At 42.9% G+C, this 23,936-nt stretch overlaps 1 protein-coding gene across 5 annotated transcripts in view; it reads left to right on the top strand.

The window, feature by feature from the left end:
• The first annotated feature begins 208 nt into the window (after positions 1–208).
• Positions 209–23,936, top strand: part of scn8aa (sodium channel, voltage gated, type VIII, alpha subunit a) — a 48,824-nt gene continuing 25,096 nt past the window's right edge. The window contains exons 1-14 of one of the 5 annotated variants that reach the window (XM_085258531.1): positions 209–506; positions 3,288–3,621; positions 7,990–8,108; positions 9,329–9,418; positions 9,906–10,034; positions 10,880–10,971; positions 13,819–14,040; positions 14,299–14,362; positions 14,530–14,671; positions 16,831–17,037; positions 17,128–17,409; positions 20,098–20,379; positions 21,952–22,087; positions 22,325–22,563. In XM_085258531.1, the coding sequence (XP_085114657.1) occupies positions 3,343–3,621; positions 7,990–8,108; positions 9,329–9,418; positions 9,906–10,034; positions 10,880–10,971; positions 13,819–14,040; positions 14,299–14,362; positions 14,530–14,671; positions 16,831–17,037; positions 17,128–17,409; positions 20,098–20,379; positions 21,952–22,087; positions 22,325–22,563 (2,283 nt within the window). In that variant the 5' untranslated portion in view covers positions 209–506; positions 3,288–3,342. Of the gene's footprint in view, positions 507–592; positions 985–3,287; positions 3,622–7,989; positions 8,109–9,328; positions 9,419–9,905; positions 10,035–10,578; positions 10,671–10,879; positions 10,972–13,818; positions 14,041–14,298; positions 14,363–14,529; positions 14,672–16,830; positions 17,038–17,127; positions 17,410–20,097; positions 20,413–21,951; positions 22,088–22,324; positions 22,564–23,936 lie in introns of those variants that run through there. The other 4 variants (XM_085258528.1, XM_085258530.1, XM_085258532.1 and 1 more) reach the window with 4 other exon arrangements.

Raw genomic sequence — 23,936 nt, 5'->3', positions numbered from 1 at the left:
GCGCGCGTGTGCGTAACTGTCTTTTCATTCACTCATCAGCTTTAATGTCTTTCAAGAAACTATTATTTTCTTCCCATATCTCAGACATGTAGTGGCCTCCCCTATTTGAATGCCTACACATGATAAATTCCTGCATTACACACACATTACACACACACTGCACACACACAGTGCTCACACAGTGAGCCAATGCGTTTTGTCAGAAAAACCTTGAGCGTGTTTTCTGCGCACAGTCTCTCACCATGGATCATCCCTGATCCTGTGCTGTGAGGCGCTCACTGGGGGGGTTTGGAGTCTGCGGGCCTAAATGACCTTTACGATTTTACGAAACGCGCTCTCCGACACTCCCTCACATTCTGCTGAGAGTCATCAATTATGCAGGAAAACCGCTCGCGCTGAGGGGGAAGGTAGCAGCAACAATATGGCGACAACCGCAGTTTATCCCCAAGCTTTTTCACATCTGCAGTCCTGCAACGGCTCTCTGGATTCATTGTAACGCTTACGAAGTGAGTATCCTTCGCTTGTAACCGTTGGGGAAAGCCTGGCGCGCGTCGGTAGGTGAGGGCAGATTTTCTCTCCGTCGGTAGGCTATCCCTGCGTAGCCTAAATGTCGCAGAGCTGCACACTGCCCCGCATCTTTTTTTGGGGGAGCGAGCGCGACGAAACAGGGTGTCTGCGCTCGATGGGCATCTACCGGCTGAACCAGTGCGAAGAGGGAGGGAAATATATTTAACAGCCAGTTGTTGTCGGAATTTATCAGATTAACCATTTCACCGAGGATCGGAGGTACTGATTAGAAAACAGGGGAGGGAGGAGAAAATGTCTCATAGGTTAGGCTTCAGGCAGGGCGCCGTCTGACTTCTTCGAAGCCCAGAAAACTTTGTAGGTTTTTATTTTTAATTTGGGCTTTTTTCTTTATATCCTCCGGACTAAAGGATGATGCACTTGAAACCCCACAAGGCTTCAAGAAGGGGCTGATGCTATGTAAGTAGCCCGATCTTCTTTCCATCACCAACAGACGGGAAATTTGCATTCCTCCAGGTGATTTTGGCGTGACATGAGCATTGCTGTTTTCTAATCGTCGTGTTTAACGCCGTGGTGCAGACTGTGTGTTACTTTTAGCTTCGCAGCCTGGGTTATTTGTGCACAGATAGAGCCTTATTGATTTGGCAGTCGACATGGCTTCACGGGTGTGGTGCAGATCCTTGAAGACAACGCGCAAAAGCGCACAGAACATCCCGGAGAGGACAAAAAACCCCAAGAAAAACAAAACCGTGTTTGCTGTTTCACAGGGAGGACAAAATGTACCTGATTGTTATTTTTACATCGACACCACACTCGTGACTTTGATCCACGGTTGTGCTTACCTCAGCGTGACAATTTTTAACATGTAAACCTCCCACTGCAGCAATACAGCTTTGGCCAATTTGGTTGTAGCGGGCCACTTCACTGCGCAGTATAACCCACAGCTTCTCTGTGAAGCTCAGCACAGGAATAGATTGGAAACGCAGTGGCTCTCTGATTCAAACCTTTAGGAAACAAGTTGATTTGACCGAGAAGATGCCAGAATGTTCTCCGTTTCTGTGTGACACTGATCGCACTGCTAGGCTTAGATGTAAGCAGCAGCCGATGGGACAGATAACGAGACGAGTGTTGCCACCACGACTTAATAATCGAGGAGATTTGAAGGATAAACTACAGGCCTGAAGGTGTCGGGGAAGAAAAAGAAAAAAGAAAAGAACGGAGGGTTGTGTGCACCCCCCCGCACCTTTTTTGTAGGCACTCACGTGCGCGCGCACGTGTATGAATATGAGCTCGTGCAGTGCTGAAGCGGACAGCGCCAGCCTCGCAGCAGAAGGCTCCGAGGTTCTGGTGTCCATTTTAAAACAGACCTCTCGCCTCACCTGCTTCACGTCTCCTGTGCTTTTTCCACCGAGTGTCGGGACACGCAGAGTGGAGTCTTTCCCGTGTGATGCCAGCTTTAACGCGTCGAACATTTCAATTAGACGCTGTTATGTAAGAGGGAGGCAGGGAAGTGACGGGGCCCGCTGACTCAAATATGGCCGCCTGTCCTGTTCAGGCTGCAGACACCTTGCTCCTGTTGAAATGAAAGGATTTTGCGCTGCAGCAGCAGGTGGAACACAGGGCGAAGAGAGGGGAGGGCGATGTTTTAGAAATCCTCCAAAAATTCTAATGATTTCGTTAATTTTTCAAGTCTGGCTTAACTGAACTCTAATTTCAGCTCCTTCCTCTTTGCTTCAGCACTGCCCGGTGTTCCTGCAGCTTGAACATTTGTCATGTTACCCTCTTTGCGTTTTGGAGAAAGCCTTTACTGTAAGGCCTTTTATTCTCAGCCTTTTTGTTTAACAGAGTCATGAGGGGTGAGACTTTTAAACCTGTGGTTTGATTTTTTGTGCAGGTGGAACTTGGTCTTCATTCAATTAATTATAAAATACATCTTCTTTAATATTTACATATTTGTTTGTTAACCTGTGCAACATCTGATTTACCATGGCAACGCAAATATATGTAACCAATAAAACAACACAACGTGAGTTGAAATGGCAAAACCGACCATATTCATCAACTGAAGCATATACCACTGGTTTGGAGTTCTTTCTTGGTAAAACAGGTCCTCAAAGGTTGGAAATGACTGAATATGCATGTTTTTATATAAACCTACACATTTGCCTGTGTAGGTTCACAGTCATCCAGGTCATGGTTGACTAGAAAGCTTGAAATAAGAATGCAACTGGGCTTCTTTAGGCTTGTGAAAACCTCTCATCCAAAAGGCTTCCTCAGTATATTATCTGATATTTCCCCCATCTTATGAGAATAACCATTATGCGTTGCTCTTTAACACTCTTATCTAAAATATTCTCTTTATTTAAGTCAACCACACACTCTGCTGCTTCAGAGGATCATTTAACAAATGTCTGTTAATGGTTCTCTTCAGCTCACTTCCTTAATGGAGATAAACTAGATGGAGGAGATCTGTTAGCCTGCAAATGCTTATACACACACACACACACACACACACACACACACACACACACACACACACACACACACACACACACACACACACACATATATATATATATATTTAACATTACAAGATCTCAACATTTTCTTGTTCTTTTGGTGCATAAAATAACATTTTGCAGCTGTATTGTCTCCTTTTTCTGTAATCTTTCTAAATGGGCACCCAGCTAACTGTTAATTTCAGGCCACCATTTTTGTAGTACGTCATTTCATGTTATATTCCCCCCTCCTGCTTCCCGCAGAGCTGCTACCGTGGATGGTACAAACCTAAAGACTAAGTAGCTGCAGGATGAAAACATGGCTGCACCCCTTCTTGCACCGCCAGGACCTGACAGCTTCAGGAAGTTTACTCCAGAATCTTTGGTGGTCCTTGAGCAGCGCATCCAAGAGGAGAAGAACAAAAAGCCACCCAAGCAGGACAGCAGCTACCGTGACGACGATGACGAGAACAAGCCCAAACCCAACAGTGACCTGGAGGCTGGGAAGAGCCTGCCCTACATCTATGGGGACATCCCCAAGGGAATGGCGGCGGTACCACTGGAGGATCTGGACCCATTCTACGTGAATTCTCAAAAAGTGAGTATTCACACACACACACACACACACACACACACACACACACACACACACACACACACACACACACACACACACAACAATGATTTTAGTCAAATTGAGCGCTGGCTTTATTCTAAAACAAAGTATCTGACTGTCATTGCTGCAAATATTGGTGCAGTGCAATGTTTCTGATGTTTGTCCCTCGCTCTCAGGCTTCCAAAATGCTCAAAATATTCCTCCCAAAAACCTTTAATATTGCATTTGGCAAGTGAAAATGTGACCCTGTAACATCATTGTTACCTTTCCATCCTTGTGCTTGGCCTGATTTGTGTTTGCACTCTTTTTTTTTCATAAAACACTTTTCTTTTGATCTTTTTCAGTGTTGTTTTTCATATTGAGAGATTTGATTGTGATCAGTTGAGCTCAGTTTAAAACTAAAATCCAAGGCTTGCGTGGCATCTGGAAGAAATAGTTGTAGCATCTGACTGTAGTGGTTGTAGTAAATTTTAACCTGAGACATTGTGATTGTGTTGTTATCCTTCTGACGTTGTGTTACATCAGATAAACTCAGACATTCATAATTTTAGTACATAATTGGTTTGGACAGCATTCAGTAGATAAGAAACTTCATTATGTTGAAGTGAGTTACAAGTTATGACCGGAAATGACGCAGACAGCAGAGTCACTGTGGGGTTTTTTAGGGGTTTTTTGACACTTGACTTTCAGGGGTGCTATGTTTACAGTTATTTTTAATTTTATAATTAGGCTGCGGGAGGTAATTACGTTTTCCTCCTCGAAGACCTTTGGGGAGTGTTGGAGCCGAGCTCTCGAGCTGTTGAGTGGGCCGTTGCTGTATCTCCAATGTGCTCACAGGGCTTTGGGGAAAAGGTCAGAAGCAGTTACTGTTGAAAGACCGTTGTTCCACATGACAGACTTTCCTAATTGTTGAAAAATTAATCTGTGGCAGGAGAGAGAAGCAGCAGCAGGCTGAGAGGACTCTGGTCGTCTTAAAGGAGACATGTGTCTCTCTGGGGTTTCTGTCATGTCTGACGTCTGGTCGTCCTCAGTGTGAGGACAAACAGGTGACCTTGACAGTCTTTTAATGTGCACCTGTTAGCCTAAACTGTTGGAGACTGCATTTGTTTCACTCAACTGTTTTTGTTGTGCAAAAGCCTCCGAACTTAAAGAACAGAAGACACGGCTTGCAGATATTGAAAAAGGGAGAATTAGAGGCTCAAAATTGAAAACTATAAAGAAACTGTATTGTGGAAAGCTGTAGAGCTAAAGATGCTTCTAAGAGTTCTACATTTTTACTCGTAGGAGTGCGAGAATAATTTATCATAAAATGGCTGTTCTCTCCTTTCCTTAAGCATCAGTGCAAATGCAAGGTGTACTGTGGTGAGTTCAATGCTCGTGTGTTCATAATAGGACCGAGCAGTGAAGGCTAAAACCTTCTACCATGGTAGCGTTGTTTGTTGTCTATTTATAGTCAAAAAAAAAGTTATATAACAAAATTTGCATTTTCGTTCAAGACAGTCTCCTTCGATCATATATTCATTTCAAAACTGCTGCACGTTTTGACAACAGCGTTGTGTAAACCTCGGTCCACACAGAGTATCTCAAAATATAGCAAACCCTCCCTGACAAAACAGGAGGGTAATGGCGTGTTTAGTCATCGTCGTTACCTGAACAGATTTGTTTAGATATTGTGCGTGTGTGCGTTTGGCTGCACAGCATCAGCATCAGCGTTCCTCTCCGTCTGTCTCCGTGTTATACCTCTCTGTCTTTACACCGTGCACACTGACTGTTATGTAACGCACCAGTCCGGCGCACAAGGAGACACGATTCAGATGACACATGGCAAACATGTCCAGGGATCCACGGCACTGTTGATTGTTCACTTGCTTACATGCAGCTCACCTGTCTATTTCCCCCCACGTGTTCCATATTAATGACACACATGCGCGTGAGCCGTGCAGCCTCGCTTCTGCTCTTGCTTCTTGTCTTTGCTTCTTGGCTTCAGGCAAATCTAATTACGGCCCCTAATCTAGTGTCATTCTGATACCAAAGGGAGCCGATGCTGCAGTGACACCAGATCAGGTGGTGACCTTGATGGGAGAACGTTTGCCCTGTGTGTCTTTGTCATTTGAGAGGTGGCAGGTTGCATCTGGATAGCTCCCTTGCAGGAAGGAGGTGCAGAAAGATGAGGGGGAATATATGTAAAGGAAGGTTGCTCCTCATCTTTCAGATAAATCTAGATTCGTGGCTCTTTTAGGCCATCTTATAGCTGAGACAGAAGGCCGGGAGGCTAGCTAGGTGATGACGCAGCAACGGCCCTCCCCGCCTGGTTGGTGGCCCGAGCAGGGCTGTGCCACGCTGAGCTGAGCTAGGCCGGGTCGTGGTTGCCATCACTGTTCAAGGCCGGCGAAAGATTTCAAGGAGAGGACATAGAAGGAAGGGAGGGAGGGAGAGATGAAGAGAGGACAGAGATGAAACAGACAACATGTGCAAGGATGCATGAGCACATTTGCTGTCCTTCATGCTGCAGCCAAGATAACCAAAACATGTTTTGCTGAGGACAAAGATCTGCCACAGACACAGCAGAGCGTCTCAAAAATAAGATGACTGAAGTCACCCCGTCACAAGTTCTTTGCCCCATCATATCAGTGGATGTATATCGGAGAAAACGCAGCATTTTGTCTTGTGTGGACTGGTTAAAGATGTTTACAGTAATATTACCTTACAGTAATGGTTTAATTTTCATCTATTTTAATAACATTGTCAGGAATATTTCAGCATGCCTCTAGAGACAATGCAAAAATATATTTTTTTGCACACCAAATGGCATAAACAGGGCGAAAGCACGGCAAGGAATGCATGGGCATCTCATAGGAAGGCCTTATAGCATTCATATATTAATGTCTCTGTGACTGTGGGGCTTTCGGGCTAAAGGCGCCATAAACGCAGCCCATTTATCGCTTGCCACAAGGGTCAAAAAAGGGGGTCGCCGAATGGCTGTTGAGGCCCTCACGGATGCAGATGCTGCAGCCCTGCCTGCTGGATCGAGCTTCTGTGTCGAAGCCGCTCTTGGTTTCTCTCTCCCACCCATCCCCCCCTCCCGTCCTCCTCTTCGTCTTCCGCCCAGCTTCCCCGTTCTGGCTCCTCGTGCCCTGCTTCTCCTCAGCCTGCTGTTGCCACAGTTGCTCCCTGCCTGCCTGCTTCATTCGCTCTCCACCCCCCGCCTTCTCTGCCTCTCCTCCTCGTTCAGCTCTAGATTATGAAATTTTCAGTAGCTTTGCAGCAGCACTTTTGTCATGTGTTACCCAAAAAAAAGCGCTTCATGGATAGCTGTGGAGGACATGTGTGTCAGGGTGACAGTGGTGGTTATTGATTGTGCTGTGGTGCTGCTGCTGCTGCTGCTGCATGTGATGTGTGTAATTATGCATTTGTTTGTGAGTCATGGATGTGTACCCTGCATATGTGCACGATGGCTGTGTTTAAGAGAAATGTCATGATGGGACATTTCCAAGCGTGTGATTGTCTTGACTGGTAGATGACAGTGTTAATGATGAGGGAGATGCACTGACCTATAATTATAATAAGAGAGGAAGGTTGGAGGAAGGAAGTGGGTCCAGTCATTTGAAACTGTGCTGACGTCTCCCTTCATTTAGGTAATATTGACATCAGGGGTGATCCGTCTTATTTGTAAGTGGACGCATTCGTCATTTTGTTTTTTTCAGACGTTTATGTCATAGTAAGAACTCGGGCACACACCTTATTTCTGTCCAAAACGCACAAAATACACGCGGTCATGTGACGCCACCGCCGTGAGGTGCCTTGCTTCCCACCTCCCTACCCATCCGCCCCGCTTCTCCTCTTTCCTCCTCCTCTCCCTCCCTCCTGACTCCGCTGTCGGTGTCTCTTCAGAGGCTTAGCGTGGAGTGAGAGATGCCTTGTTAAAAGCACAAGGGCCCCGAATGTTTCATGCAAATTGCCATGTTTTATTTAAACAATTATGAGGTTATCCACAGAAAGTGGCTCGCATTCTCCTCTCGGTTTTGCCCGTTTCCTTCCCCTTAAAGACGCCACAGTGGGCGGTGCAGCACTGAGATTCTGGGACAACACACAGTCATCCTGCCAGCAGTTCTCACTTTATTTGCATTTGTTTAAAAGCAGCATTTTACTTAAATGACCAAATGCACGTTGTTTATTTATCGTCCGCATACTGGCCGCGTATGCCTTGCAGAAAATGTTTTCACAATGTTTCAAATAGGATGACATATACATTTTTAAATATTCCTTGCTATTGTTCTTTGTCTATTTATAATCTTTCTGATTGTTAACTGTCTCCCTCTCTCTCTCTCTCTCTGTTTCTTCTCTCCACAGACATTTATAGTGCTAAATAGAGGGAAGACAATCTTCCGTTTTAGTGCCACACCTGCCTTGTACTTAATAAGTCCTTTTAATCCGGTTAGGCGATTAGCTATTAAAATTTTGATACATTCATATCCTTTGAAATGGTTTCTAAACTGCTGGGACTGAAAAGGTTTCCTGTTTATGTGTATTATTCATGATGTGTTCTGTCTCTCTGCTCGCGCTGCTATCGACGTTTCCTGTGAGTGGAGGTACAGGAGAGAGTCGGTTTGTTACAGTCAAGAAAGAGCACAGAGGACGCCATGCAGTAGCCATTTTATCACTGAAGGGAAAGGCTAGCACAAATGATGAGTCATCCTTAACAGTCAGCCAAGCTAGACCTCTCGGTAAGCACATTATCGGTGCATTATCTACGAATCCAGAAGGAACAGTTGGAGGATGCACCCTCGATTTGAAGCACTGTTAAAGACATAAAAGGAAACTTGTTTTAGGACCTCAGCTGATCAGAGCTGCATGTTAATATTTTATGTGATTTTTGAAATATATTTTATTTGACTTGTTTTATCTTATCTATTTGCACAAGTTAAGGGAAGTGAGCCAGCTGTGTGTCATGTGACACACGACTGTTTGGGCATCTGGTTTAAAAATGAAGCAGACTGTGCCCCACTGTGCCTCCTTCCTGCAGCAATGCAACCTGTGAGTTAGTGGTGCCCGCAGATACACGTGGTTTATTTAAAGATCTGTCCATAGATACTAAATGAGGCAAGGTGCATAATTAAAGGTTTTCCAGTTTAGGCACAAATTAATTATTTTTATAGATATATATAAAAAAGTAAGTAAAATAAAACAGAGAAGCAGTAATGTGAGTGGCATTTTATTTTGCCCACCTAAATCTACATTTGTGTAGAGTGCACTGTGTAGGTCTTTGCAACTGCTGGTTAATGCTGTACAGAAATATTGTTCAAATATTTCAAGGCACAACTAATACTGACCTCTGCAGGCATTTAAAGCCAAGTCTGAAGTTTCCCTGGTTTCCTTTGAGTGTCAGCCTCTCTGCACTGAAAGCTTTGCACCTTTAAAATGTACTGTAGTTTTGCATTTCCCCTAAATATATACTGTTTAAATATTTAATAGTAGTGGCTACGTTTAACCACCTTCAGTTAAGTGCTTTGAGTTCATGTCTTGACTTTAACTGTTTAAATATTGCTGGCTGTTTATGCGTACTCGACTGTAGGACATACGTTACCTACTGCAAGCTGTATTTTTTATTCTTATGTTTTACATGTCATGGAGGCTTGATGATGTATGTGATTACCACTACAGTCTGCGTTTTCCTTAACATGCTCCTCACTCTTTTCAGCATGATCATTATGTGTACTATTTTGACCAACTGTATATTCATGACCTTTAGCGATCCTCCTGAGTGGTCAAAACAAGTAGAGTAAGTACACTTTATCTGTTTTCATATATAAATGGGTGATAAATGTTTGTGTCCCTATGTTGGCACTACATCTGAGTCACAGATGGTCAAATTCTGTGAAATTTTAAATTTGAATTTTCTCTTTAAACCCTCTGCACAATAACCATACTATATATTTTTCACACAAGAATCAAGATTTTAGAAGAAAACACTGATGGGGCTATATGCTGCAGGACACTATTTGTAATTGTGCCTCTGGACACCATCGCAGTGTATTTGAAAACCTCTGTTTTCTGGAAATTTGTGTGGCTCAAATGTAATGAAGCAACATTCTAATAAAACATTAGACCGACAGAAAAGTGTTTTATCTGATTTTGCATGATTCTAATTTTATCTAACGTCAGCATTTCCTGGGTGTCTTAACAGTTAATGAAGGTGCAGGCACTTAGAAATGAGCGAGCTTTGATCTAGCGCGGTGAACTGATTCTGTCAACGCTTTGTCTTCCAGGTACACGTTCACGGGAATTTATACGTTCGAGTCTCTTGTAAAGATCACTGCGCGAGGCTTCTGTATAGATGGGTTTACATTCCTAAGAGATCCATGGAACTGGCTGGATTTCATGGTCATTTCGATGGCGTAAGTATTTTAATTTCGATCGAGCTCTGAGTAAATAGGATGTTAAATTGGACACAAATACGTTGCGTATTTGGGTTGGGTTAAAGTAAACTGATGTTTTAGTTATTATCTTTTGCCTGTTTCCTATCTGATAACCCGTCTTCTGTGTTTCCTCATTTGAGCCGAGACTTCTCTGGTTTTCTCTTTGGGAATCGAAGATCTCCATCTGACACTGCTCGGCCTCCTTGACAACACCCACACCTCACTGTCATTCAGTCTGATTCATCTCCCTCTCGCCATCCAACTCTTGTCATTCACATTTTCTCTCTCAGTCGTCAGGAGCCTGCAAAATCCAATTTAATGCTCAGTGTCTTCCCAGCGACTATAAGTCACCTAGTTTACTTATTTCCATATGAGCAAATACAGCCCCCACCCCTCCCCCCAAAAAGACCATCATACAAAATGTCATTGTTTCTCACAAAGCCCATCTTTGTCTGAATTGATCTTTTCACCGTTTATCTGCATGTAAATAATAAGCTGTTGTAACTGTGGTTTGATCCTGCAGGTATATAACAGAGTTTGTAAACCTAGGCAATGTCTCAGCTCTGCGCACGTTCAGGGTGTTGAGGGCATTGAAAACTATTTCTGTAATTCCAGGTAAGACAGGATGGTGCGGGGTGGGGGCAGTGGGGCGGGGTCGGTGTTAGGTGTGTGTGTCTTTCTTTCCTTTTACCTTCCACCCTTCTCCTCAGTGGACAGGCTCTGTGAGTGGCGTCGTTTCCTCCTGGTTCGGTGGTGTTGTGCTCTTGGCGTGTGTGGTTTTTGTCATCGTGTTTGTTCTGTGTGTGATCCTTCCCCTATTTCAGATATATAACAGAGTTTGTGGACCTGGGCAATGTATCTGCGCTGAGAACATTCAGAGTTCTCCGAGCATTGAAAACTATCTCTGTCATTCCAGGTGAGACTCAGTTTAAACACTAAGGCTGATCCTCTCACCCTTTCCTTTCTACTCACTATTATTATAATTACTATTATGATTTTAGCGATATTAAAAAAAAAAAATTGGAGAAAACCATTTTTTGATTTATTTTTCCTCCAAAATTATCAAAAATGGTACTAATACATTTTTGATAGGCTTTGCAGTCTCCTCTAGGGCCCTCCAAAGTGTCTGCACTCTCTTCTGCCCCGGTAGCGCTCTTATTTCCAAGGCAGCTTTTGTCTTTAAGGAGAAATAGCTTCAACTCACTCAACTTCAAATAGCTTTTCAGAAGAAGCAAATGCCGTTACTTATGGCAAAGAAATGTGTTGTTAGAACACTGTAAACTTACAATATGCATGTTATGTTTTATGAGAAAAGAAAAATCAGACAGCTTTAATCCCTGTAGTTGTTCCTAATTGGAAATTTGAGAGGATTCCTAGTAATGGGGTCCAAAACAAACCTGTGAGCTGTATTTTATGAGAAAAGGTATAGCTCTTATACAGATCTTATAGAACATACCCATTACTTATGTATGAAGACTGCCAAGCCTAGTTTGTGAACATACCTCTTATGCTGCATGATGCTTTTCGGTCACTTGCTTTTATAATATTAGCCTACCAAGAGCTTGGCTGATTAATGGCATTGAAAGTTTGATTTGCCCTCTTTTTTGTTTTTTAGCTTGTTGATTGATTTTTTTTCTCTGTTTTTACGACCTCCTTGAATGATATATCACAAAAAAAAAAAAGATATTTGGGAATGCAGATGGAATGGTAACGCTGACCGGACATCTGACCGGAGAACATTAAACACATGTTGCAAAACAGCCACTAAAGATTGCTTTCTTTTTCAAATTACACATTCATGCTGAAATTTGAAAAAGTCTTCTTTGAGTGCAGACGATTTAGATATCAGTTTGGCATTTTGGGAAATATGCTTGTTTGTTTTTGGGCTCAAAGTTGGATGAGAAAATTGATACCATTCTCATGCCAGTACCTAAAGTTACTGCGAGCATCTGGTTAACTTAAAGACTGCAAACAGACTTCCTGGCTCTGTCCAAAGACAGCAGCCACCTAAAAGCAGCTCCAAACATCCTTATTTAACACATCGTATCTGCTATTTTAAAATCTGACGAAACACTGGTTGGTAGGATGTATTGATCTTCTAATGTAGCGTTCAGCCACAAAATTAATAACATATTTCCCCAAAATTCTGGACTCTCTGTTAAAATGCTGGTACAGAAGTAATGAAATTGGAGCTTTTATTGATTTTTATAGATTTGTTTAACAAAGCAAACAGTAATCCATGTGAATGGGAGGGCTTTTTCCAGGGAAACATAGATCTGTTAGTTTGATTTGATAATTTTTTTCATGTGCTTGTAAATAAGATGTATGGTGATTTAAAGTGGACCTGCTATGCTTATTTCTAGCTCCACGCTTTAATTGTTGGACTCTGAGTTCTAGTTTAAGTCTTTACTGCTTTTTTAGATTATGCTGGGGCTTTGTGCGACCCCCGAATGCATCAAGCTGTTGCATTCCCCCCCTTATACAAGCTTTCTTTTGATTGGCTGTCCTTTGCAAACAAAAGGTGGGTGGAGCTTCTGTGCATTTAGATATCTTGAAATCCTTGAAAAAAACTGCCAGAAACGGAGCATTTACCTGCTTTAAGCCTGAGGTTTTTGCTCTTACATAGCATGAACATCAGCTGCTGTAACAGCACATGAGGAAATAAAGAAATTATAATAGGTCCCTTTAAACACGAGCAGCTCCTTACATGTCTGGTTTGACGGAGCTTTTAGTAAGATTATTTGAAAGTCTAAATTAAGATCATAATTTATCGAAAGCTTGTAGCAGGTCAAGCCTGCTGTACGTGTAGTGGGTGAACAGTAAAAATGGGGCGTGGGCGATCCTGCCTCCATCTTTGAGTTCCTCGTGGATCTGTGCGAATGCTGCCAGAGGAGGCTGGTCTGGAAGTTAAAGCGATTTTGTCTTTAGTGGATGAGACAGACTACAGGGTCGCGGTATGGGGAGTCAGTGCTTTCCTAATGACACCTTACACAAGACAGTTCAAGAAAGTGCCCACACCGGCACTGGCATTGAATTGCTTCTGTTCAGCCTTGGAGTTTAAATGACCTGCATGTGGTTTAATGCCCCCCTGCCTGTGCCTCTGTCCCTCTCATGGCCTCTCGTTGTGCTGCTGTGCTCTTTTCCTTATGGATTTCCTCTCACTTATAGAAAGTCTTCCCCCTCTTTTTTACTTCATCCGTCATTGGCAATGAAATGCTAATTTCTTCTGTTGAAGAGCCCATTATTTGGATTTGAGATCTGTTGCAATAATCTGAAAAGAGTGGGAAGGCTCCTGAATATTTCCTGTTTGTTGTTTCTAGAGATGTTCTGTATGTAAACTCCCAGTTTTGTCCAAAATGTATTACTACCCATATCTAAAATTTATAGTATTTTACCAGTTCAGATTTTTATTTATAAAATGATCCCTTTTGTTTTGATGTTGAATTTAGTTAAAAATGAACATTTAGTTGTATATTCAAGTCGATGACAATACATCTATTATTTCTATTTATAATTAAATTCAGTGGGAAGGTTTTCAAATGTAGTCTCAGCCAGATTTTTATGAACATCTTAAGATGCAGGGATTTACGGGCTTCGTCCCAGTGACAAATTTAAAAAGATGAGCTCTAGTAGCAGCTGACACTCCAGAGATTAACACATGGGACATGAGGAGCTCCTGCATCACCTGTGTGGTTTGTGAATGTGTGTGTGTGTGTGTGTGTGTTTGTGTGCGTGCGCATGTGTGATTGTGGCTGGCCTGCAGGCCTGAAGACCATTGTGGGTGCCCTGATCCAATCTGTGAAGAAGCTTTCGGATGTGATGATCCTGACCGTCTTCTGTTTGAGCGTCTTTGCCCTCATTGGTCTCCAGCTCTTCATGGGTAACCTGCGCCACAAGTGTGTGTTCTGGCCAATCAACACCAACGAGAGTTACCTAGCCAATGGCAGTAAGGGCTTTGACTGGGACGAATACATCACGAACGACAGTAAGTAGAGTCAAGGCGTCACCAACGGTGACCTGGCACGGAGGTCAGAGTATGAGTCAACCCATATGCTTGAATGGGGAAACAATATGTCGTTTTGGCACTTAAAGGAATTTGTTTCAAATGAACTGAAGTCAAAATTTCTGAGTGAGCTGGAGTCAGAAATGCGCTGAATGGAGTAAATTTAGTAAATCTCGACAGAATGTGAGCGAAATGACTCAGTTTGGCAGTTTTTCTTTCTTGCTTTTTTCCCCCTCTCAGCCAACTTCTACTTCCTGCCTGGCCAGTTGGACGCTCTGCTCTGTGGGAACAGCTCAGACTCTGGGTGAGTTGCCTTCTCCACCCTTCAAAAAGAGTACCAAGATTTGCTGTAGCTCCTCTGTGTGCTTATAGTCAGACTACATTATCAGTAAATAGTGCTGACTCATTTTTGGGCTGAATGCCCTGTTCTGTCTCTATGTGTCTCTCTCTCGCTCTCTCTCCACCCCTCAGCCGCTGCCCGGAGGGCTACACATGCATGAAAGCTGGGAGGAATCCAAACTACGGCTACACCAGCTTTGACAGCTTCGGCTGGGCCTTCCTGGCTCTCTTCCGACTCATGACACAGGACTTCTGGGAGAACCTTTACATGCTGGTAAAGCAGATGTGTCCACACCTTCAGCTTGTTTCACCATGTAACAGCCCTCAGTGCTGAAATCTGATTGATATTTGGCCTTTGGACAGATTTTATCGAGGCTTCAAAGGTGTTAATTTTGATGAACATATATTATAATTCAAACAAAGTCACCAAAAGCATAGATAAATAAATAATGCTAGCCTGAAGTGCAATAGAGTGGCAGCCTGCCCAGAGTGTATCACACCTCTTGCCATGTGACAGCTGGGATAGGCTCCGCCCCCAATAGTACAACGCTTAACTGGATAAATCAATGAAATGATTAAAAAAGGATGGTGCGATGGATGGTTTGTTTCTCATCCATTATTAGTGACAGCAGCTTTTTAAAGATTTCTTTTGCCTTTACTGGTTAGTTCACTGGTGAAGATTAGACAGGAAGAGAGGAAGAAATACAGCAGTCAAGGTCAAGGTCAAGGTAACTTTATTTATACCCAAAGGCAAGGTAAATTTGCTTTACAGAAAAATGACAGCATTTGGCATCCCTTTAAAAACACACATACCTAGTAAATATATATGTTCAGCTGTGTGTGTGGGCACCTGCTCAACCAGTGAGCTAAACTGGTGCCTGATGACAGCAGTCTTCAACTGCACCACTAAAGCTGAAAAACTCGCCTCAAACGGTGAATGAACTGATTTTGGATAAAAATGTGACCTCACATGTCCAATTTTGCAAAAACATTTTTTAAGCGATCCAGTTGACAGACAAACCAATCGCATGGTGGAGGTGGTTATCAGCTGTCTAGTGATTTTATTACACTGCAGCACAAATGCCAATAAAAAATTGTGTACCAAACATCCTGTAATTATTCAAATTACATTATTCAAAAACTGGTGGTGGCTTCTGCATTCAGCTCTAGTTCACCTCCAAGTTTATCCCCTGTTCTCAGTCTCATGTGGATACTGTGGCCCCGTCACCGCCATCTGGTCTGTCTTGCAGGCTGTTCCACATTAAGCTTCCCTGAAATGGTGGAGACAGCCCTGCCTCCACGTACAAGTGGAAGGAAGGAAGCATGAAATATTAAGGGCTGAGGATTACAGTATGACCAATGAGAGCGATGAGACCTGATGAGAGCATCCTGGCACATATTTCTATTTTCGCTCTCATCTTTGAAATTCAGCTTCCAACTGCAGGCTCTCGCTCATACTGTACGCCGTATGTGTAGAATAATCATTACGTAGCCGCTTTTGGTTTGGTGTAAGGACATTAAGTAATAAAACGCCTTCCTATGGATCATATTTGTTTCTCAGTACTGAGCATTTTATTATATATGTAAGATTTAGTTTTGTGCCACTAAAATAGAACGTTTGAGCCAAATGTCCTGCACGCACTTCTCAGCATCACGTCAACTGCATGCATAATTGATGGGTGAGGATATTTCACTTCTCTACCTGCTAGAGTCCTTTTTCTCTCCTTTTTGCTGCCTGAAGACGTATTTCATTTTTTGATGAGGTGCATGAGCGAGAACATTTTTAGTCAAATTTGGGATCCTTTCATGATGACTATTCGTTTGCTGGTTTATCTAAACCTAAAAATATAACAGCGCGAGAATGACTTTAACAATTGTATGTTAGCATGAAGACAAAGTGACACCAATGAGCTTTCTCCTTTGTGTGTTCATCTGTTCAGCTGTACCTCTGCTGCTCAGTCTCCTCACTTCTCATCTCCAGTGGGCATAGCGTCCAAATCTGTAGAAATAGTTTGGCTATTCACAGTGAGCGTGCAAAGTAGGTCAGTTCTTTCTGATGAACAATACAGTCTCACATGGAGGGTTTTAATGAGCACAAAGTATAAAATCATTTACTCAATTTATTTCCACACATTATTTTCACATCAGAAACAGACAAATGAAATCATGTGAGCTGTTTTAAGTTAAGATTTGACTCTTCTGTCCTCAGAAGGTGAGAGACATTTACCCTCCTCACTTGAGGCTTGCATTCATTTTTGCCCCCAGGAATGCTCAGACCAGTGTACGTCTTCTATTTCTTTCTGATGAGTCATATTAAGAGATGAGCAGTGAGGCTGACGTTGATTGTGGCGTTGAAGTCATGTATCAGATCTCACGGGTCTGCTGTTTTCTTCCTCTCTCTCCCCGGACCTCTGTGGCACTGCCTCCTAACAGACCCTCAGGGCGGCAGGGAAGACCTACATGATTTTCTTTGTCTTGGTGATCTTTGTGGGTTCTTTCTACTTGGTGAATCTGATCTTGGCTGTGGTAGCCATGGCCTATGAGGAGCAGAATCAGGCCACCATGGAAGAGGCCGCGCAGAAGGAAGAAGAATTCAAGGCGATGCTGGAGCAGCTAAAGAAGCAGCAAGAAGATGCTCAGGTGAGTCCTCTGCAAGTTGAAGGCAAAACTTTTTCATGGATTGTGTCAAAATATCGTTCTGACTTCACTCGCGTGCTCGTTTCTCGGTAGACGGCTGCAATGGCAACCTCTGCAGGCACAGTGTCGGAGGATGCGGTTGAAGACGATGGAGGAGGGCGTCTTTCCTGCAGTTCGTCCGAGATGTCGAAGCTCAGCTCCAAGAGCGCTAAAGAGCGCCGCAACCGTAAGAAGAAGTGGCGGCAGAAGGAGCAGGAGAAGGAGAAAGGCGACAGCGAGAAGTTTGTCAAGTCAGAGTCGGACGATGGCAGCAAAAGGAGCCGCTTCAGATTCCCCGATAACCGCCTGGGCCGAAAGTCTTCCATCATGAACCAGGTGAGGAAGATATTCCCTTTTGTTAGCAATGATCAGATGCTGACATTTTGATTGAAAGGAAAATTTAAGCTAAATTATAACAAGATATAAACTGTTAGTAATTTTACACGATAAACAGAATTTGCAGCTCAAGAATAAAAACACTGAATTTGACAAACTCTTCTCTGGGGATGAGTATTTCACTCATGATCATGCTGTGATGTAGATTTTTTCACACATGTTGGGGATGGTACTAGAAGTCTTGCAGGAAAAAGAAAATCTAAAATCACCAACATATAAGAAAATATCTACATGGCTAGCGTAAAGCTGTATGAGGCCTTTTGAGACCAAATGAAACTCAAACAACACACAGAATTAGAACAGATACCTTTTCATGTCTATGAATAGAATATAGACGTCAGTAAGTCACATGGCTGCAGGGACGGCATTCTTACTACTTTTCATTTTCAGTGTGTGAAATATAAGATTGCACTTACAGAGCAGCGTGTAGTGAAGCACATGTCCAGGGGCCTCAGTAGTGGTTAAGACTAGGCATAGATAGTGTACAAAGGCGTGAAATGGTGTGCCTTAAAATGTATGTGTGTGGATCGGCCTCATATCCTACCTCCACATGTGCAAATTCTACTATAAATGGTTGATGCAAAGGGCCTTATAATTGGCTAAATCAGAAATGAGCGACCTTATTTATTTGTGATTTGCATCCATACATTCCCAGCAGGTCCCTGAGGTCATGTGACCAGGGCTTGCTGGTTGTCAAACACACGAGGCGACAGAGCTTTTGTAACTGTGGCCCCCAAACTGTGGAACTCTCTCCCTTTGAGCCTGAGATCTGTGGACTCAGTGGTCGCTTTTAAAAAACAGCTAAAAAATCATCTTTTTAAACTTGCTTTTGGTTGATTTTTATTTTTATGTTTTAGCTTCTGTGGCGCACTTAGTGATTGTTATCTTGATAGGTGCTATATAAATACAATTTTACTTTTTTTTTTTTACTAATTGCTTGGTTTTCCAGTCAAACATTCCTCTGGGATTACCTGAGCATTCATTGCAGCTCTATGTGTCGCAGCAGCATTTATTTGTTTTACAGGAATCAAGCTGACTGATTTAAAGCTTGTCAAAATGATTGTGATACCACTTGCCTGAGGATGTCATTTAAGGGTAGAAATTGATCTTTTCTTGTCTGAACTTGGCCTGCAGTATGATTGAGGCTCTGGTGAGGGTACGCATCGGCTTTATTCACAGACAACAAATTTACGTAGTCAATAAATGAGACAACCGGAGGAGGCTTTATGGCACTCACTAACTTGGTGATACGGTGGACTACTGACTCTTCTGCGGTTCTCTAATTTTGTATCATCTGTCTTAGATCTCGACAAGCAATGACATTCATGAAAATCTGGTAGTCTGATTAATGGGAGGTAAAACTATCAATGAAAGGAAGCCAGACGTCCTTTAACAGTTTGGCTCAGTCTTCTGTGAGCGAAGTTTTTAGTTTAGAGATTTTAGTTACAGCTGCAACTTAAGGGCGCTCACAGAACAACTTAAAATAACACTGCTAAATACTTGGATCACTTCATTGAAGTTAATATGTGTGTTAGTGAAAAAGTGCATCATGAAGTCAGACTAACAATTGTGGTTGCTTCAGCTTAGGAGGTAATGCAGGTCATCTGTTAGTTTGATGGTTCGATTCCTTGCTTCTCCAGTGTGCATGGGTAAGATGCTCATCCCGAGTTCGCCAGTGGATACATCGGCTTATAACTGTGTGGTTAGATAGAAAGTGTTTGTGTCAGTGGATGATTGAGGCATGTCGTATTGGAGTGTTCAGATAGAATAGATAGGTGTGATATAAGAACCGGTCTATCTGCATCATTACAGATAAAAAGATTCCTCTCATTGACCACCTCACCATCAGCTTCCATTTCCTCTTTCTTGCACACGTCTCATAGGTCAACGGTTCCACAGAGATGCTCGCATTTTCCTGGCCACTTGTTCTGGATATCAACTTTTGTGCTGGAAGTAGTGTGCGCCTCATTTTGGCCTGTTTTTGTGTGTACCCAACGTTGATGTATGAGGCCTCATTTTCAGAATTATTTACACAAATCTGTAACAGGGAGCAGTCCTGCTGCTGTGCTTAGACCGTGCTCGAGCTTCGCTGACTTTTAATTTTTTTGTGTTCTATGGAGAAGTATTCAGCTGACGAGTTAACGAGGCCTACGGGCCTTATGTAACGCTTTTCTGTGAAAATCCTTCATGTGACATGCAATGGATCCTTTGCGCTTTTCACTCATCTTCTACACAACCAGAGGGCTATTGTCAAAACATTTGATTTCCCGTGAGCTAGCATACTTTGTGTAGAGCTAAAAAAAATAGCTGGATCAATGCTAGCTACATTCCAGATTGTTGCTGTCGTGACTCATGTTCAGATTGCACTTGTCTCAGACGCCTGTATCTCTGTCTTGTGTGTGTGTGTGTGACCTTGACACTGAAGCATATCACTAACCTAATTATCTAGTTCTTGTTTATTTAGTCAGAAGAATATGGCTCCTCGTGGGAAGGAGCCCTTGCTGCATTAAATTTCCCACAGATGTTGGCTTTCATCTTGTCCTCTGGAGTTGATGGGCCCAGAAGGGCCCAGGGCTCCGTCACACAAATATCTCCTCTTCTCATCCTTTTTCTATTTCCTTCCTCCAGTCTCTCCTGAGTATACCGGGCTCACCCTTCCTCTCACGCCACAACAGCAAGAGCAGCATCTTCAGTTTTAAGGGCCGCAGCAAGGACGTGGGCTCGGAGAACGAATTCGCCGACGATGAGCACAGCACCGTCGAGGAGTGCGAGGAGCGGCGAGGCTCCCTGTTCAGCCCGTACCGGCGGAGCAGCTACACTGGCTTCCATGGCAAGAGGAACAGCACGGTGGACTGCAACGGCGTGGTGTCGCTCATTGGCCCCGGGCCCGGTGGACGCCTTCTGCCTGAGGTGAAAATAGATAAGGCAGCTACTGACGAAAGTGTAAGGAAGTCAATGAGTAGACCTATCTAGGCATGGCCCCCCTCTCGTCCGTTACGTTTCTTTCTGGCTCTCTATCCTCTACTGTCATCTTTGCAAGTCCGTATGTATCTCTTGGCTAAGCGCTCGCGCCTCCCCTCCCCCAGCCCCTGCAGTGTATGCTGCCCTCCAACTGTAGGCAAAGGATGGGAAAATAAACGTGATTATAGCATTTATACTTAAACCAACCTTTCACAAGTTAGCTTCATACTTGGTCTATCAGTGACTTCCAGGCAATTTTACTGTTTGAAATGAATGATGACTGTTAATGTTTTGAATATGTCAGCATCAAACTTATAACTCATAAAGTACCTGCACTCAAAATCATTCAGCTGCTCACTGACCCGTTAGTGTACAGATCAGAGAAAGAAGTAACACACAGTTTTGTGTTTTAAGTTCCCGTTCACACACTAGCAGTAATGAAGCACAGTTTTTGTTAACAAATGGCATATAATGATTGGTTAACATGCTCCAGTGTGTTGATGTGTTCCTCCAGGCATCCGGGTCCTCTGCTAGCCTGTGTGGGTAGATCTGCAATAGAAGCCGGAGGAAACAGAGGGGACCAGCTTTATAGAGCCACAGACAATTTTATCTGCTTCCCTAATTCCCTGATTCCATCCCAGAGTATATGTATCTAGCTATCTACATAAATATATATGTATAAATATATACACACCATCCTATTAGGCTTTCGAAAAATACTTTAAGAAATGAAGGAGGGCTGCTGTCCTTGTCTGTCTATACCTTTCTATGTTTTCCAGTCTCTCCCTGGTCAGCATTAGCAAATTAGTTGTGCGTCATTCTAGTTAGCATGGTAGATTTAAACCCCAAATTAGAACAAGCATGATGTAGACAAACCAAACTTTGGTTATGATGTCTGTTATTTCCTCTCCTTCTCTTTGACTTGGAGCATGCTCATGCATGACAACTGGATGAATTTGAACTACCTGCCTTCATATGACCTATTTACAATGCTCTTGACTTGATGGTTGCAATATAAGTTGTATGGTTTCAAAATAGGAAGATACAGTAGCATCAATTTGCAAGTTTGTGTTAAAAATGGCCAGATTTGGGAGACATTTTGTAAAATAACCTCATGATTATATTGCAATGGCAGCAAAGCCTCCATTATTGCATGACGGGACTGAGAATGCATTCATGCAGAAGCAGTTCTCCTCGCACAGTGTCTCACAATCCATTTTTTATCTAATTGGGATGAGCTAATTACATTCAAACACAATTAGGTCAAGTAGCCCTAGACCACTGCTCCCACTTTGGCTGAAACCTGCATGCATTTACAGCATACACACATCTTCCTTGAAACCAGCATACAAGTAGAGGAGAATGAAACGTGCCCTGCCCCCCACCCCCAAAATTCTGATCCTCGACTACTTTTTCCTGCCGTTGCTGTCGTGCACTTCCCTCCGCCGGCCACCGGTGGTGATGTGGGATGGTGTTCATGTCCTCTCCATGGGTGCTTGATTCTTCCTCTCCTCCTGACAGCCGACTACTGAGGTTGAGGTGAAGAAGAAGCTGTCGGGCTCCCTGATGGTGTCTGTGGACCAGCTCAATACCTCCTTTGGGCGGAAAGAGCGGGCCAACAGTGTCATGAGCGTCATTACCAACACACTAGTGGAGGGTACTGCCACTTTAACCCAGCTATTTAACCTGCTCTCTCATTATTCTTTAACTAGGGCTGCTCTTCATTGTTTGATTAGTTTGACATGAATTTCCTGCTTATCTGCTTTGCATATTCAAAAGTACCAGATACATACATTGCATAAAATTTTTTTCTATCCTATTATACCATTGCATGCAGTTTGCTGAGCACGCAAGTATGTTTGGTTTTGATGTATGATCCGCGCTATGTCTTCAGAACTGGAGGAGTCTCAGCGCAAGTGTCCCCCATGCTGGTATAAGTTTGCTAACACATTCCTGATCTGGGAGTGCAGCCCCAAGTGGATTAAGATCAAGGAGATTGTGAACCTTATAGTCATGGATCCCTTTGTGGACCTGGCCATCACCATCTGTATCGTCCTAAACACCCTCTTCATGGCTATGGAGCATTACCCCATGACCCCTGACTTTGAAGATATGCTGTCTGTAGGAAATCTGGTGAGTGGATTTTTGTTGTTATTTTTATCTGGTATTCTTGTAAATGATCTTCTCTGCTTCTTCTCAGTAGCTCACAGAAAGGTGTTATTTATGGGACTGTAATTGACAGGGAAAAAAAACATTCCCAAACCCCCCGCTGCTTCCTAGTATTCGTGGATTTTTCTTTACATACATGCACACACATGTTCCATTCTTCTTCTCCCGTCTCTCTCGCTGTACTCTGGTTCAGTGGATGCACCTGCTTCTCTGCTGGTTGGCTGACTGGTTGGAGGGCGGTGTTAATAATTCATGAAGGCTGATCGATGAGCTCTTCTAAAATGGTGCCTAAATAATTTCTGAGACCTGGTTGTTTTCATTTAAAGCTTTGTTTTTCTTTAAGAAACGGAGTAAATCAGAGTACTGGGACCATTTCACATAAGTTAACACATATTGTTGTACGCTCTTTTATATACAGTTTTGTGTGTATGTCTGTTTCGTATTAATTTACAATTGAAAAAGCAGTGAAATGTGTTCTTTCCAGTTGTGGTTCATAAAAATCTAGTTGAAAAGACTAATGGGTGGTACAGGTGGAGGTTTCTAGGTCACCTTGATGCAATATGAGTCATCATCCTGCGCGCCAATGAACACGCAGTCTGACAAACTCACGAGGGTGTATACAGGTCGATTTGAGTTCGAGTTCATACCACCTGAGTGGATTAAATTCAGAGAATCAAGATGTCATGGAAGTGCAGACTTTCAGCTTTAATTCAAGGGGTTTGACTAAAGAACTACATTAACTGTTCAGGAATTACATTTTTATACACAGCTCAAAAGTAATTGGACAACTATGTGGCAAATAATTTCATGGCCGCATGAGGCTTGTTCCCTCGCTATGTATGATTATTTGAATTAAGCACACACAAGATCAGGAGTTGATTCCAAGTGTTGAACTTGCATTTTGTAGCTGTTTGCTGTTATCCTCAGTATGAGGTTGATGTTTGTGAAAGAAAACAACCCATAAAAATCTAGTAAGAATGAATGCAGTGTCAACTCAGCAACACCAAAAGACCACAGAAGATAACCGAAGTGCATGATGACAGAATTATTTCCATGATTAAAAACAACTTCACAACGTTTATTTCAATTAAAACAAAAACTCTCGAGGTAGCATGTGTATCACACTTGAGGTCTACAATCAACCCAAGTCTTCATGAAGGGGAATACAGAGAGTTCACAGCAAGGTGTAAACCACAGGTTACACTCGGGACCAGGAAGGAAAGATGCCAGAAAACGTCTAAGAGTTCAGAATTTTATTTTATTGTTTTGACAAATAAACTGAGTGCAGGAGAGAAACACCTCATGATCTGAAGTACGCTACACAACCTGTCAAACAT

Source organism: Mchenga conophoros, linkage group LG20 (genome assembly GCF_057382185.1).
Source record: "Mchenga conophoros isolate Kocher_MC1m ecotype Shallow Benthic linkage group LG20, M_conophoros_male_GT1.1, whole genome shotgun sequence".
In the NCBI taxonomy this organism is placed as follows: domain Eukaryota; kingdom Metazoa; phylum Chordata; class Actinopteri; order Cichliformes; family Cichlidae; genus Mchenga; species Mchenga conophoros.
This window is presented reverse-complemented; position numbering and strand designations above follow the sequence as displayed.